Source organism: Aethalodelphis obliquidens, unplaced genomic scaffold (assembly GCF_003676395.1).
Source record: "Aethalodelphis obliquidens isolate GAN/ISIS:26980383/991018 unplaced genomic scaffold, ASM367639v1 scaffold47, whole genome shotgun sequence".
Classification (NCBI taxonomy): domain Eukaryota; kingdom Metazoa; phylum Chordata; class Mammalia; order Artiodactyla; family Delphinidae; genus Aethalodelphis; species Aethalodelphis obliquidens.
Genome location: NW_020837991.1, coordinates 4,881,385 through 4,895,362, shown reverse-complemented (window position 1 = coordinate 4,895,362; position 13,978 = coordinate 4,881,385). Strand labels below are relative to the sequence as shown.

Here is a 13,978-nt window from a genome sequence, read left to right as displayed (position 1 = left end):
TCTGTCCAATTGCTTCCCCCACTCACCCCTCCAAGCACCAACATTATCAAGGCAGCTTATTTCACTGAAAAAATAAGTACCTGAAACATGGAAAGAAGGTATAGAAATCCTTTTGAGGAGCTTTTCTGTACAGGGGGGCAGAGAAAGGGGCCAGGAGTGGGAGAGAGACAGGGTGTGAAGAAGGGAGTTTTGTCTTTTCTTCAGTTTGGAGAACAGCGTGCTCAGGGGGGATCTGCTGGGGGGGGGGGGCGATTTGATGACGCAGGAGAGAGGGGCGAGGTCTCAGTGGTGATGTATATAGTGTGTGACAAGGTGGAGTCTAGTACATACACAGGCCCCGGGGAGAACCGGGCAGCTGTAGACAGAGCAGGAGGAAAGCTGTGATGGGGCCGCCCAGCCTCTGCAGGGGTGGGTGGCCCTGTTTCCCAGGTACCGCTCCCCCTGGGCTCCTCCTGGCTCTCTGCCTGCTTCGTCCTGGGCTCCACGTGTCCAAGCTCCAGGGCTCAGCTCTGGGTCCTCTCCTTCATTCACACTCGCGGGGCTCTGTGAATACCATCAAGATGCTGGAGACTGCCTCCGCCCAGCCCCTCCCTCAGCCCTCACCTCTCCCTGAACTCTCCCCAAGCAAGGGAGGAAAAGTCCCTTGATCTACAAAGCCTCAGTCATTCATACACATTAGGGGAATCCACAGTGTTCAAGGAACTTAACTATAATATATCATACCAACCCAAGTAAACCAAGCACTAAAAATATTCATATATAAAGTTGTTCACACGTAGGTCCTAGATTACCAGCTTCTGTGCAAAGAAAAAGAAAATAGATTTATTAACTAGTCTTCGAAACTAACCTTTGTGCACTTCTCATCTAACAGGCTCCCTGAGCATAACACACCCTCAGCCAGCACTGATGTCGCCCCCCACCAGACCTTGCCCCCGGGCCCCCCTTCTAGTGAACCACAACTCCATCCTTCCTGCTCAGGCCCAAACTTTGACTCTTCTATTTTTTTTTTCTTTATTTGCACACTCCACATCTAATCCGTCAGCAAGCCCAAGTTGCCCCACAGTCCCGATATATCTAAAATCTCCCTGTCCCTCATCACCTGTACCACCATGGTTCTGGTCCAAGCACTTGCCTGGACCATGGTCCTAACCTCTCCCATCCTCACCCAGGGTCTGTCCTCACTCAGCACAGCAGCCAGAGTGACGGGCCTCAAGCACACACAGTTCATACAGTTCCCTCTGGACCCCCGCCCTGGCCTCCCATCCCTCGCAGAGGCCCGTAGGGTCCAGCCTGTCGTGCCGTCACTGCCCCTTCTACACTCTGCCCCTCACTCACTCTGCAGCAACCACACGGTCCCTGGGTCACCCAGGAGCACATCCCCTGGCTGGTGTCTGCTTGGGACACTCCTCATTCCGATGTCTGCAGGGCTCCCTTATTTCAGCCCTTAGTAGTCCTTTCTGGATGATATAATGAATACCACAGACTGGGGGCTAAAACAACAGATGTGTATTTCTCACAGTTCTGGAGGCTGGGAAGTCCAAGATCAAAGCACCAGCAGACGTGGTGTCTGGTGGGGGGCCCACCTGCTGGTTCATAGCCGGCCGTCTTCTCTCTGGGTCAGACCCCATCCCAGTCTCTCCTGTCACCATTGTGTGACCTTGGGCAAGTTCCAGTTTCCTCCACTGTAAAGCGATAGGCATTATAGCATCTACCTCGGAGGTTCTTATAAGAAATCGCACCAATACATGCACTTATGAAGCAAGCCCCCAAATGGTGGCAATTACATCATTATCCATATCCAGAAAGGAGGGTTTCCAGAGGGAAGAGAGCCCCAGGCAATATGGTCCCTGGAGAAGTGGAGGCCAGGGGAGCGCCGAGCCTTGGGGTGTGAATGGGAGAACAAACAAAGGCACAAACACAGATCTAGCAGGGGGCTGGTCCTGCTTTCACAGGGCTGTGGAGGAGGTGACATTCTCTTCAGATAAAGTGTCATAGCAGCCAGATGTCCAGGGTGCTCCCAGGGAGAGGCTTTAGAACCTTGGCCTCTGCTGTTCCCTAAGCTGGAGAGGTCAAGTTCTTGGTCGCCACGCTGGTCCCCCAGCCTGAAATGAGGACTGAAAAGAGCATTGCTGGCCCATTTCCTGGGCTTCCGAATCTCACTGGGAGGCACAGCTTCTCCTTACAGAACTGTCTTCTCCATCATACCTGGATCCTACCCACCAGCCACACACTTGGCCCTGGCTGGGACATAACTGTCACCAACCAGAGATGCTCACAGGCCCGCCAGTGAAGGCTGGGGACCGTGCCTTAGAGGAGCCCCTGCGTCAGCCCAGGGGGGTCACTGGCAGGGCTGCGGGTCACGGGAGGCCATGTGTGTGCATTAATGTATATGTGGGTGTGGATGTGTGTGAAAACTGTATAGCAGAAGAAAACAATACCCCCATAACCTAGCCCCCACCCATAACCACCCAAAAGCCACCATCTCAGGAAAGTATATTTCCTTTCATTCCTTTTCCTAAGCCTTTTTTTTGTATGTTTAACATAGTTTATATTTAGAGTCCTGTTCCTTTCCATTAAATCATACTGTAAGCATTTCCTCCTGTCGCTCAGAATTCCCACCCTTGCCTTCAGTAACTGCAGAACATTCTGTCCTGTGTGTGTATCGTAATTGACAGAACGAGTTTCTCAACGTGGAGCATTTAGACTGTCCTCTTTTATTTTCCAGTTTAAACCCAATGGCAATACACTTTGCCAAGAATGAATTTTTGTTCCTGTTTCAGATGATTTCTCTGGATCAATGACTAGAAATGGAGTGTTTGAGGCTCAGGGTGATACATTGGCCATAGAGCGTATGAGAGAATGAAAGTTGCCCATTTGTGAGAATCCCACTTTGACCGAAGCTGTGTCAACACTGTGGACAAGGATAATAAGTGACAGTCAAATGGCCAGTCTACGCCAGGCGCTGTCCTAGGTGCTCACCACGTACTAGCTCACAAGGACCCTACAGAGAAGCGCCACCACATTGGACACATGAGGAGACTGGGGTTGGCATTTCCCAAGGTGGTCTAGGTGTGGGGCGGGGATTCAGTCGCCCTGCAGGACGGCCCCTCGTGCTGCCCCCGTCCACTCTGTGCCTGGCCGCCGTGCTCAGCTCACCAGTAGGCAGGGGAGCTTTCTGTGTACTCTCGGTCTTCCCACATCCGGATGGAGCTGGGGCTGGAGAAAGCATGTCCAGAGTCTTCTGAGCTTTAGCCGGTTCTGGTGGAGCTGAGATCTGGGAAGCCCAGCGATGCTGACTGAGATACACAGTGCCTTTTCTGGTGCCTCAACATATTGGGCTGGCCAAAAAGTTCGTTTGGGTTTTTCCCGTACCATCTTATGGGAAACCCCGAACAAACTTTTTGGCCAGCCCCATATCTCCAAGAATCCACTTCCTTCCTTTGCCATTTTGGTGCCCCAGACACCTTCCTTTGGAGAAGCGCTTTCCTGCCGCATCATGAGAGCCCAGGTGTACTCCGCTGAATCAACAGTGGCTCTTTTTCCTTCCCTGGGTCTCAGTGCATTAAGTGCACACGTGGGCATCCAGGGCAGCTGAGGGCCCTTTCAGAATTTCCAGAGAGCAAGGCTGCAGTCTCCTAACAGGTCATTGGTCAGAGGGTGCGGGCAGCTACCAGACCCTGCCACAGTGTCCCTGTCCCCTCGCCCAGCCAGGCAGGGGAGCCAGCAGAGGTGACAAATTCTCAGAGTGTGTTACTGTGCCAGGTCTCCAGCTGCATCATCTGGTCCTGAAAGAAAGGGTGCTGAGCTCAGGCCGTGACCAGATCAGCTGTGACGGTGGCTGCTTGTTTGCGTTGCTGAGGGGGTACCAGGCCCCCCCAGTTCTAGTTGCTGAAGCCTAATATCACACCCTTGCAAAGGGAGGTGTGTAACAGTGTTTGAATGGAACCTCGTGCTCTATAAGCAGCACTTACGGTCATGAGCTCAGCGGTTCTCAGAGGGAGGCTCCCGCACCAGCAGCATTGCCTGGGAACATGTGAGAAATGCAGAATCTCGCGTTCAACCCAGACCTGCTGACTCAGAATCTGGGCGGCGGGGGGAGTGACCCAGGAAGCTGGGATGGAACAGATCCCATGCCCCAGGCACTTCTGATGCACAATCAAGTTTGAGGACCAGGGCCTCAGCTGTCAGTCTTGTTAGGCTGGGGGTTTACTATCTCTGTGTAACAGAGAGAGGAAAGGAGGCTCCAAGACGTGGGGTAACTTGCCTGTGAAAGTCTGCCCTATGCCATGGATGTCATCCTACCTCGAGATGGGAAGCATGGGTAACGTGCCATTTGAGAAGACAAGTAAGACTCCTAAGGGTGTTTAATTCCTTCCCTCCTTAGGGCCTTGCGTCTTGTACGCAGTGGATGGTGAGTAATTTATCTGTTCCTTCTTTATCCATAATTTAGCAAATTCCTCCCAAATGCTGCCAGGCTCCCAGTCTCCCTTTAGCCCTGAAAGAGAAACAGAGACGTGAAGGATGTTGTTTCCCTGGAGGACCCGCCATACTGAACCCTCGTTCCGTGCCAGGCTTGCCATGTGTGTCCGCCCTGGGGATCAGGCACTCTTTTGCTGTAGGGATCAGAGGTCAGAGAGTCACCCCTGTGTGAGCTGCTGAAGCACATGTAAGAGTCCAGAGGGGAGTCGAGGAGTGAGTTCTGAGTAGGCAGAGCCCCTCTCAGGAGGATGGAGAAACATGGGGCCTTGGGAATAGACTGTGTCTGGGGACCTCTGAGCCCAGCCAAGCCTGGGGAGCCTGAGGCTTAGAATATGGGCTGGATCTGGGTAGGGATCGGGGACAGAGCTGCAGAACTGCCCATGAGGACAAATCCCACCTCCGAGGTGTCGCTCGACCTAGCTGGACAGAGTAAGATGAAGGAGAGGGCCATCAGCTGGGAACGGCCACGGCATAAAAGGCCTTGACACCAGCTCCACACACTGACCCGGACATCACACAAACCCCAGAGGCTGAGCGCAGTCCTGTGCACACACGGATAGGAGAGCTCCAGTCCGTCCCTCTCCCGGTGGGGTGTGAGGGCCTCCAGAGCCTGGACCCCGACCTTGGTCAGAGCAGGGACGCTATCTCACTCTTGGGTAACACCCGCCTCCTCTCCTCCTCAGCTTCCGTTTCCTCTTAAACTTGTTCTCCTTTCAATGTGAAGATCAGTGGGCTTGATAAAGGGACAGGTGCAAATCAGAAGTTAAATAGTTGGGTCTCCTCTCCCAGTGAGCTGAAGCCACACCAGCTATTTCCAGGGCAGGCTTTCTCCTCCTCCCGGGAAGAGCAAACCTGCTGAGCTCCTTTCCGTGGTCTTGGCATTGTCTCAAGTCTGAGCTTCTGTTGACGCCTGCTGAACCAGACACCTCTCCAGCACCCCCGCTACCCCAGCCTGAGAAGCGGACGGGTACCGAGCACCAGCATCCTCCCCAGAACCAGGCACAGCAGCCGGACTGGATCTTCTCCTCCCCTTCTTCCTGTCTCTCTTGAATTCCATTTTCTTAGAAACCCTCAGGTCCTCAGGAGGCGGTGGGCACAGGGTGTGGGGAGGGAGCGGTGGTTCCCTTTCCTCACTCTGTGCCGTGGGGATATTTGCTGCCTCCTGAGCAAGCCCCAAACCCCACACAGCGCAAGCTGACAAGGTTCCCTCTCTCAGAGGAGTGTCCGCATGTGGACAGTGGCGACTTCATGTTGCTCAGCAGACCCTTGTCTCCCCAGATGCGCCCTCCCCCCACCCCTTTAGGGCTTCTTGCTGACTCCCACTGCTGTCACCATCCTGGGCTGGGGAGACAGGGGCTCCATTTTTTATACTCTGGCCCCAGGAACACAGACAAAGCAGCGTTTCCTTTTACTTAGACCCTGTAGCTCAACTGAGGCAGACTGGTCCTTGTATTGGAATAAGGCTCTATTTAAAAAAAAACAAAAAACTCAGGGGTAATAGCAGGGACATATAGGTGGAGGAAAGCCTGGACACTCTGGGTTGTGAGTTACAGCATCCTCAGCTTTCAGTTCCCCTCCCCTGAGCACATCCCCCAAACGACAATGCCTGAGTACGAAAACTCCCTGAGCAAAAGATCCAGAGGCAGGAAGACCCCCTCTCCTGCCTCTGCCCCCAGGCTGCATCTTCCCCAGTTTACTGATGCCGGGAATGGCTCTGATCTCCAGAGCAGGGAGTCTACCTCTCCTTGCCCCCTCACAGGCCCCAGTACTTCACCCACCAGTGTTTTGATGTGGCTGGCATGTTGCAGCCTGCAAGGCTCCGGTACCCGCCAGACATCTGTGCCTGCTTTTATATAGCAGCATCAGGCACCAGGGCAACAGGGAAGGCAGCATCACAGCCAGGAGGAGGAAAGCGTGGCTGGATCATTGGATGGGGTTTCAGAGCAGTGTAATAACATTGCACAGCACTTTGGCAGCCCTGGGCCCGGGGAGACTGTTTATAAGGTGACACACAGGGACCATGAGGGCAATAGTTTTGACCTTGAGAATGGCAGGCACATTCTGATAAAAGGCAGGTCAAATTCACATTGGCCTCGCCTGGCCGGGTACTTTGTCTGGAGAATTTGGTCTGCAAGCCCGGGGAAGGCGACACAGGCTCTCTGCACAGATAGGAAGGGTGACCTGCTGGAAGCTGCAGGCAGGTAACGCCCCTCCCCAGCATACAACCTGCAGCTGCCGGGAGCCCAGACCCCGACACCCGATGACCCACCGTGAGCTTTCCCTCCACGTCCTTCTCTTACCACTGCTGCTGGCATCACCCACTCAGCATCTCAGCAGGCCAGCCTTGGGGACCACCCCCTCCAGGAAGCCTTCGGGAGAACCCAGAAACCTACCCTTTCCAAAGTTACCCACAGACGTCCTTGTCTCTGCTGTACGGTCTGCTCCTTGAAGGCAGGGGCCTTGCCTTAACTATCCACCACGTTGCTGGGATGTAGTAGGTGCTAAAGGAAGTTTATTTTTAGTTAATTTTTATTGGAGTATAGTTGAGTTACAGTGTTATGTTAGTTTCATGTGTACGGCAAAGTGAATATGTTATGCATATACATGTATCCACTCTCTTTTAGATTCTTTTCCCATATACACCATTACAGAGTATTGAGTAGAGTTCCCTGTGCTACACAGTAGGTCCTTATTAGTTATCTATTTTACATATAGTGGTGTGTATATGTCAATCCCAATCTCCCATTTATCCCTCCCCCTGTTCCCCCTTGGTAACCATAAGTTTGGTTTCTCCATCTGTGACTCTGTTTCCCGGGCACGTCTTTCTTGCTCATTTTGACACTTAAACACACAGAGTCTAACTTTTCATGTAAATGTGTCATGTCTCCTCAACCAAGTCTTAAACCTTCTGGGGACAGACCTCATCCTCTCTGCATCCGGTGAAGCCTGGGGCTGGGCAAATGCTAACTGCCCGGCCGACCTTGGCTGTCTTGCAAGAGAGATGGACAGTGGATACCGAGCTATCCGTTTCTTTCCTTGGGCCTCTTATATTCTGAGACCCATTCTTCCCCTGTTGTAGCTTGAATGCTACAGTGAGATAACAACAGACCATCAAAGAAAAGTAAATGTCTTTGACCTTTTTCTTACCACAAAGGAAAGTCAGTTAGTAAACGTCAATCGTCAGCTGATTTCTATTTCACTTGCATCAGGCCTTTGAGGCCAGAATCTAGAAAAGGAAGGAGAAACTCCAGTGTGAGCCAAGGAGAACTATCTAGGGCCACAAACGTTCCTGTCCTTCCTCTGAACCCAAGTCAGCCTCACGCAAAGCCATCACCCACTAAGCCCCCTGAAAAAGAAGGCTCTCGGTATAAGTAGCACAGAGCAAACCATCAAGCAACAGATGTGGTTGCCACGTCTGCTCATTGCTGGCATTGACACCGTTGTCATGGCATGAATTCTTCAAGGACTTGATGACAAACCTGTTGGTCAACAAGTGTTTCCCTTCGTGCTACTAAGGCTTAAATAATCTTACTCTTCCCAGAGTCTTCTGCCCCGTGCCTGAATTCTTCCTCTTGGCTGGACCAGGTGGGAGATGGGAAACAGGAATGGGGTGCTTCCTCCAGGACCCCTGAGGCAATAGGAAAAACCATTAGAGGTGGGTCAGGAGGTGCTGAAGACAAACCCTTGCAGGAAAAAGAAGTTCCCTGCACAGCTTCATCAGAAAACACAAGAGAAGCAAGGCTTTTGGTGGCAACAGGAGGGTCGACTTGTGTCCCTGGAGCCAGTGCCTGAGCACTGCTCTCTGTTGACATCTGAGAAGCACCGCTGGAGCCCCGAGGATCCAGCTGCTGCTAAAGTGCTGCATCCTATTAGCGGTGCCCAAGCTGCCAGCTGGAGTGGAGATTGTCGCCTGCACGGAGGGGCAGCACCTCTGCACCCTGCTACCTCCCAGGGGTGCTGCCTTTGACCAGGAAACACGCAGCGGATCACCCTGCAGACCTAGAGAGTCAGCAGGGCTCTGGCTGCTGCCGCGTTGCAGACGGCACAGGAAAGAAGCCGTTCCCAACCATGGCAGCTTGCACTCTGGAGAGAGCACACATTTTAGAGCCGGGGATCCCAGGTTACAACACAGATTCTGCCTCTTTGGGCTGTGAGATGTCGACCACTTGCTCAAGCTCTTTGGAGATAAACACTTCCCTCTGGCTCGCTTGCTGTGAGGAATGTAAGTGGCCACTTACTTCACCCAGAGCCTGCTGCCTAGTAAGTCCTCCCCCTGCTTCCCCCCCTGAGGCTGAGCCCCCAGGACTTGTGTCAGAACTTCCCTAGTCCTGGAACATTCTTCCCACCCCTGAAATTGCCCAAGGCCTCTAGGAGAGCGTCAGCCTCCCCCCCGATCCCTGCCCTCACTCCCCACCATGCCTCCATGGGAGGTGGTGACTTCCCTGCATGTGAGTTGGGGGCAGGAACAGCCCTTCCCTTCCTCTCCCTCTCCGGATCCACAGCTACGGGAAACATCTGTTGTCCCTGCCCTTGGCCCTGGCCTTGTGGCAAGGCCTGCAGCTGGGTGGCCACACGGGGGTGTCCAGAAGCCCAGAGGTATCGGGCTGTTTGACCATTCGGCCGCCACCACCTAGATCAGCTTTCACTGGTATGAGCCCGTGCTTTGTTCTCCATCTGCATGCTCCTTGCTTGATCTCTTAGACGGGCTGCCCTTGAACCCGACACTATAGGACACAAAGGGTTTCGTGTATTCCCTCTTGTCGTGTTGTTGTCTAAATCACAGTCTCCAAAAATCGTGGTAAATGCCGCCCTCAGTAAGAAACCCCCTTTACACTGTGACTCAGATCCACATGCTTGTGGTGTGTGTGCACAAAAGGAGTCAGAGCTCCCTAAACAGTATCCCGACTGCCCACGACGGACCTCGCGGTTTCTATGCTAGTTTCTCCGTCTCCTCTCTCTTTTCCTGTTTTGGTTTCTTTCTTTATTTCTCCTTCCCTTTTTCTCTCTTTGCCTCTTTCTCTCTCTAGCTGGTTGTCACCCACCAGTGACTTGGGGCTTCCTGTGGGACACACTGCCCTAAATAAGTCATCCATCACAATCACACCACCCAGGGAAACTGTAAGCACCCTGGGGTCACAGACTCACTTTTTGTTTCTTGGAAGCTCTCCTGGTCCCTGCAGTGATACGGGAAAGAGAGGCACTGAGCATCCGGTGCTTTCTGACTGTCAGCCAGACGATGCTGGGAATTCACGACCAGCATCCAGCATCTGCCTGGACCCACGGCAGCTGGGAACTGGTCCCTTAGGTGAATGGCATTGAATTCCATGCAAACCAGAGTAATAATGACTCACAATCAAAGCGGTGGCTACAACTGAGAAACACCTATTCTGAGCTACGTACCACATAGTCACTGTCTATATAACATATATACAGTATTTATCACGTGTGTGTGTATCATTTCTAAGACTTACCACAAAGTGGGTTTGTTATCCCTGTTTACACACACAGAAACTAAAGCCAGTCTGTATTAAGCATTTTACCGAATACGCTGCCATTAAGTCAGTCAAGCCAGGATTTGAACCCAAGGGTCATCAGAGTGATGTGGACAGTGCAGGGCGCAGTTTCATCCTCTGTTCCCCAGATAGGACTAGGCTTTCAAATAACTCTCAACAACTGTTACTCCGTGCCAGCCACGCAGGACTGTGAGTAAGACAGATGCGGTCCTGGGACTCGAAGAGCTTTCTCTCTGGCGGGGGCGTTGCAATCTTGAGGAGAGCTAGGACGGAAACGCACAGGGCACTTTGGGTCTCTACAAAAAGGGTGGAGGCCATTCATGCTTGTCCAATCTCAGGAGTAGACCGCTGTCTGTTCTGATCTCAGATGCACACTTGGCCATAAATAACACCTTTCTTTGCCATAAAATCCACCCGCCTCAAGCTGCTCATCGGCCCCCAATCCCAGTTCCTGAACTCGGAGTGATTCTAATCCCAAGCTCCTACTTACCCTTGAAACTCAGCAAGGGGTGGACTCTCATTCCAGGCTCGTAATCCAATCGCACAGTAACCCATCAACTTCCTGGGAGGGATTCGAGCTTACTCCAACTAGCCTTCTGCAAATATCCCATATCATTGATGCTGGCTGAAACAGCATGAGGTGGTGTAGCCAGTGAGGACTCTCACTGCAGCATCTCCAGAAGCAAGAGATCAAAGCCCAAGTTTCAGGACCCTAGGTGCCATGGATGGCAAGCAGTCATTTGGGGAGAAAACTGAGAACTAGAGAAAGGTGAGGGGCTGTTGTAGGGGCTAAGCTCTCTGCCTGAAATGCTTATACTCTTTTTTTTTTTTTTTTTTGCGGTACACAGTCCTCTCACTGTTGTGGCCTCTCCTGCTGCGGAGCACAGGCTCCGGATGCGCAGGCTCAGAGGCCATGGCTCATGGGCCCAGCCGCTCCACGGCATGTTGGATCTTCCCGGACCGAGGCACGAACCCGTGTCCCCTGCATCGGCAGGCAGACTCTCAACCACTGCGCCACCAGGGAAACCCAATGCTTATACTCTTGTTTGTGCCACAAACTCCTATTCATCCTTCAAGGGCCCATCCTGATAAACCCTCTCTGGGAAGCCTTCTCTTACACCAGCAGTTCTCAACCCTGAGCGTTCATCAGAATCACCTGCAGGACTGTTACCACAGATTACTGGGCCCCAGCCCCAGCGCTTCTGGTACAGTAGGTCTGGGGTGGAGCCCAGGAATGTGCATTTCTAACAGGCTCCCAGGAAATGCTGCTGTTCCAGAGACCACACTTTGACAACCACTGTCTTATACCATCCCCACCTTCCCAGACATGCCCAAGCTTCCTCCTCTGTGCCAGTTCTGACCTAGGTGGCAGGTCTGGCCAGGCTGAAGTGTCACTACCCTGGAGTCCGGTCGCATGGTACAACTTGAACAAATTCAGCTCTGGTCCCTACGCCCAAGCCAAGAAATTCACCCCAAGTGATCCAAGGCAAATGCCTCTGGTCCTCACCCAGCTCACCCAGGCTCACCACTGAGCAGGGCCCTGCAGGGTTAGGCATGTCATCTTGAGGCTGCTCAGGCTCAAACAGGAGAGATTCTGACCCAGGGAAATCAATTACACTTTTCTGGAACTCAGCTTCCAAATCTGTAAAAAGGGGACAATAATAACTGCTACTGAATGCCATTGTCATAGGGACTATTTGAGTTAAAACACATTAAGTGCTAAGAACAGTACCTGGCACATGGTAAGCAATTGCTAATTGTTTTTAAAAGAAGAAATAGCAGGGCTTCCCTGGTGGCGCAGTGGTTGAGAGTCCGCCTGACGACGCAGGGGACATGCATTCGTGCCCCGGTCCAGGAAGATCCCACATGCTGTGGAGCAGCTAAGCCCATGAGCCATGGCCTCTGAGCCTGCGCGTCCGGAGCTTGTGCTCCGCAACGGGAGAGGCCACAACAGTGAGAGGCCCGCGTACCGCAAAAAAAAAAAAAAAGAAGAAGAAGAAATAGCAGTACTTTCTAATCCTGGCTGCCTTGGACAAACTGACTTAAGAAAGGTTTGCTTTCACCTGGAAAATTCCTAACAGCAATCCTGGGTATTTGAGCTTCTACAACCATCCATGCCAGCTTAAGGAAGGGGCTATTCTTTCTTGCTGAAATGGGAGGTGCATAGTGAGGGAGTAAGCTCTAGGACTCTGGCCTCTGCATGCATTCATTTACTGTGTGCATTTATCCCCTCGATCATGCATTCCGTAAATGTTTAGCGTACCTACTGTGTGCTAAGTACTAAGTCCCAGGCTGCACTTGACCACCCTGGATTGCAAAGTCCAGCATCCATTTGACCTTCTCCTGTCTGTACTTCCCTCTCCCTGCCCTGATACCTGCTCTGTCTCTTTGCTGACTTGAGGCCTTGTTTTCTCCTCTCCGCCACCTCTAGGCTCTGTGCTGGCCTCAGAGCCCCCAGCCTGGCTCTCCTCCTCCGGGTCTCAAGCCTGGAGCCCCCACTTCCCTCCACCACCAGCCAGCTTCTTATCAGAAAGAGGCATCTGGCAGCTGCGCTGGGGAGAATGACCTCATCACGCTATAATTAAAGTGAATATCTGAGCGGAAATGACTATTATGAAGCAGCCTTCTCTGTTCTAATATGTGGAGCCCTTGTAATGGGAACATGGGATTTCCATGTGAACACTGATATTTCCGTGCTCTAATAAATCCTTCCTCTCACACATATCCCAGAGGAGAGGTTCCTGCTCTCCTGGACATCGTAGCCTTCTGGCTAGACCACTGAGCTTCTGAAAAACGCACTTAGTAACTTGGATAGCACCACAGAGTAGCCCTACCCTCAGAAGAAGGATGCAGAGGCCTGTGGAGGGTCTTAGGGAGAGATCCCTGGATAGGAGCCCTCCTGGGAAGGGCGTCTTCAAGTGAGAAGAGAGAAAGTGTCCCCCAGAGAGCACAGCCTTAAGTCCCGGCCTCAAGCTCGCCCACCAGACCAGCTGTGTGACGGTGGGCACATCAGTCTCTGAGCCTCAGTGTCCCACCTGTGAAATGGGTTAATAATACCATGTACCTGGTATACTAGATGGATGGCAACTAAACCAACACCTGACATGTGTAGACACCCCACAGGTGGTCTGTTTTTACCATCATCATGAGAAAAGCTGAGGCCTGAAGAGGCAGGTGACACTGCACTAAACACAGTCGTGCCTGCCCTCACACCCCCACAGGTGTCTGGTGAGCACCTGCAGGTGCGGGCAGGGGTCTGGGTCAGGGTTGCAGCAGAGGTCCCTCACATATGGCTGGCTCAGTCCTGGAGATGCCATAATGGTGTCTGATAGCCCTGGGAGTGACACGATGCTCTCCAGCAACGGTCAGCGGACATGGAGAGCCTGGGCCCGGCCCTGTGCAGCCCCGGCCAGAGGCCTGTCTGCGTGCCACGCAGTTTCCCATGCACCCTGGGCCAGTGCACCTGTGAGCAGAGGGTGCAAGCTCGGCGGAGACACTGCAGGGCATGGGCAGCCGTCCTCTCTCACCTCAGGCTCTTCTGTTCTGTCCACAGAGCCCGACCCCGGGATGGCCTCGAGGGAGATGGACATCGCCGTCATTGCAGGTACGCTGTCCGGGGGCCCCTCAAACAGCCACGAGGGTCAGAGGAAACACTAAGGGCAGGACCTGCCATGGCCCTGCTTTCCTTCCCTCAAAGGTGGTTTGAAGGTGGACCGGGGGACTCTGGCTCTGTAAGAAAATGTCCAACACAGCATCCTGGTGGGTGAGGTGCCAAGGCATCTGCATCAGGGCCTGTCAGGGCCCTAGATGCACAGGGAAGCGGGGCTGGAGGGAGAGCCGCTCTGGTAAGGGAGGGGTGGGGTTGGAGGCTGACCAGGGTTCCCTGACTTCTCTCCCGGCTCCATCAAGCCACACTGCTTCTTGTCGTAGGTCTCACGCCCCTGTCTCTCCATCCTAACCCTGCCCTAGCCTTGCTCTGAAGCCCA

At 53.0% G+C, this 13,978-nt stretch overlaps 1 protein-coding gene and 1 long non-coding RNA gene across 3 annotated transcripts in view; one reads left to right on the top strand and one right to left on the bottom strand.

Annotated features, from left to right (window-relative positions):
- The window catches only part of GYPC (glycophorin C (Gerbich blood group)), a 43,753-nt gene that overhangs the window by 27,410 nt on the left and 2,365 nt on the right, over window positions 1–13,978 (top strand). Inside the window, exon 2 of the mRNA XM_027082568.1 lies at window positions 13,546–13,596. Within this exon, the coding sequence (XP_026938369.1) occupies window positions 13,546–13,596 (51 nt within the window). The remainder of the gene's footprint in view (window positions 1–13,545; window positions 13,597–13,978) is intronic.
- LOC113607305 (uncharacterized) lies at window positions 232–8,695 on the bottom strand. 2 transcript variants are annotated; one of them, XR_003427871.1, is made up of 3 exons: window positions 7,627–8,695; window positions 3,157–6,980; window positions 232–2,911 (listed from the first exon to the last, which is right to left on the bottom strand). It is a non-coding gene; the product is annotated as an uncharacterized LOC113607305 (long non-coding RNA). The 2 variants fall into 2 exon arrangements; XR_003427872.1 differs by lacking the exon at window positions 7,627–8,695 and having other exon boundaries at window positions 3,157–4,495; window positions 6,873–7,027.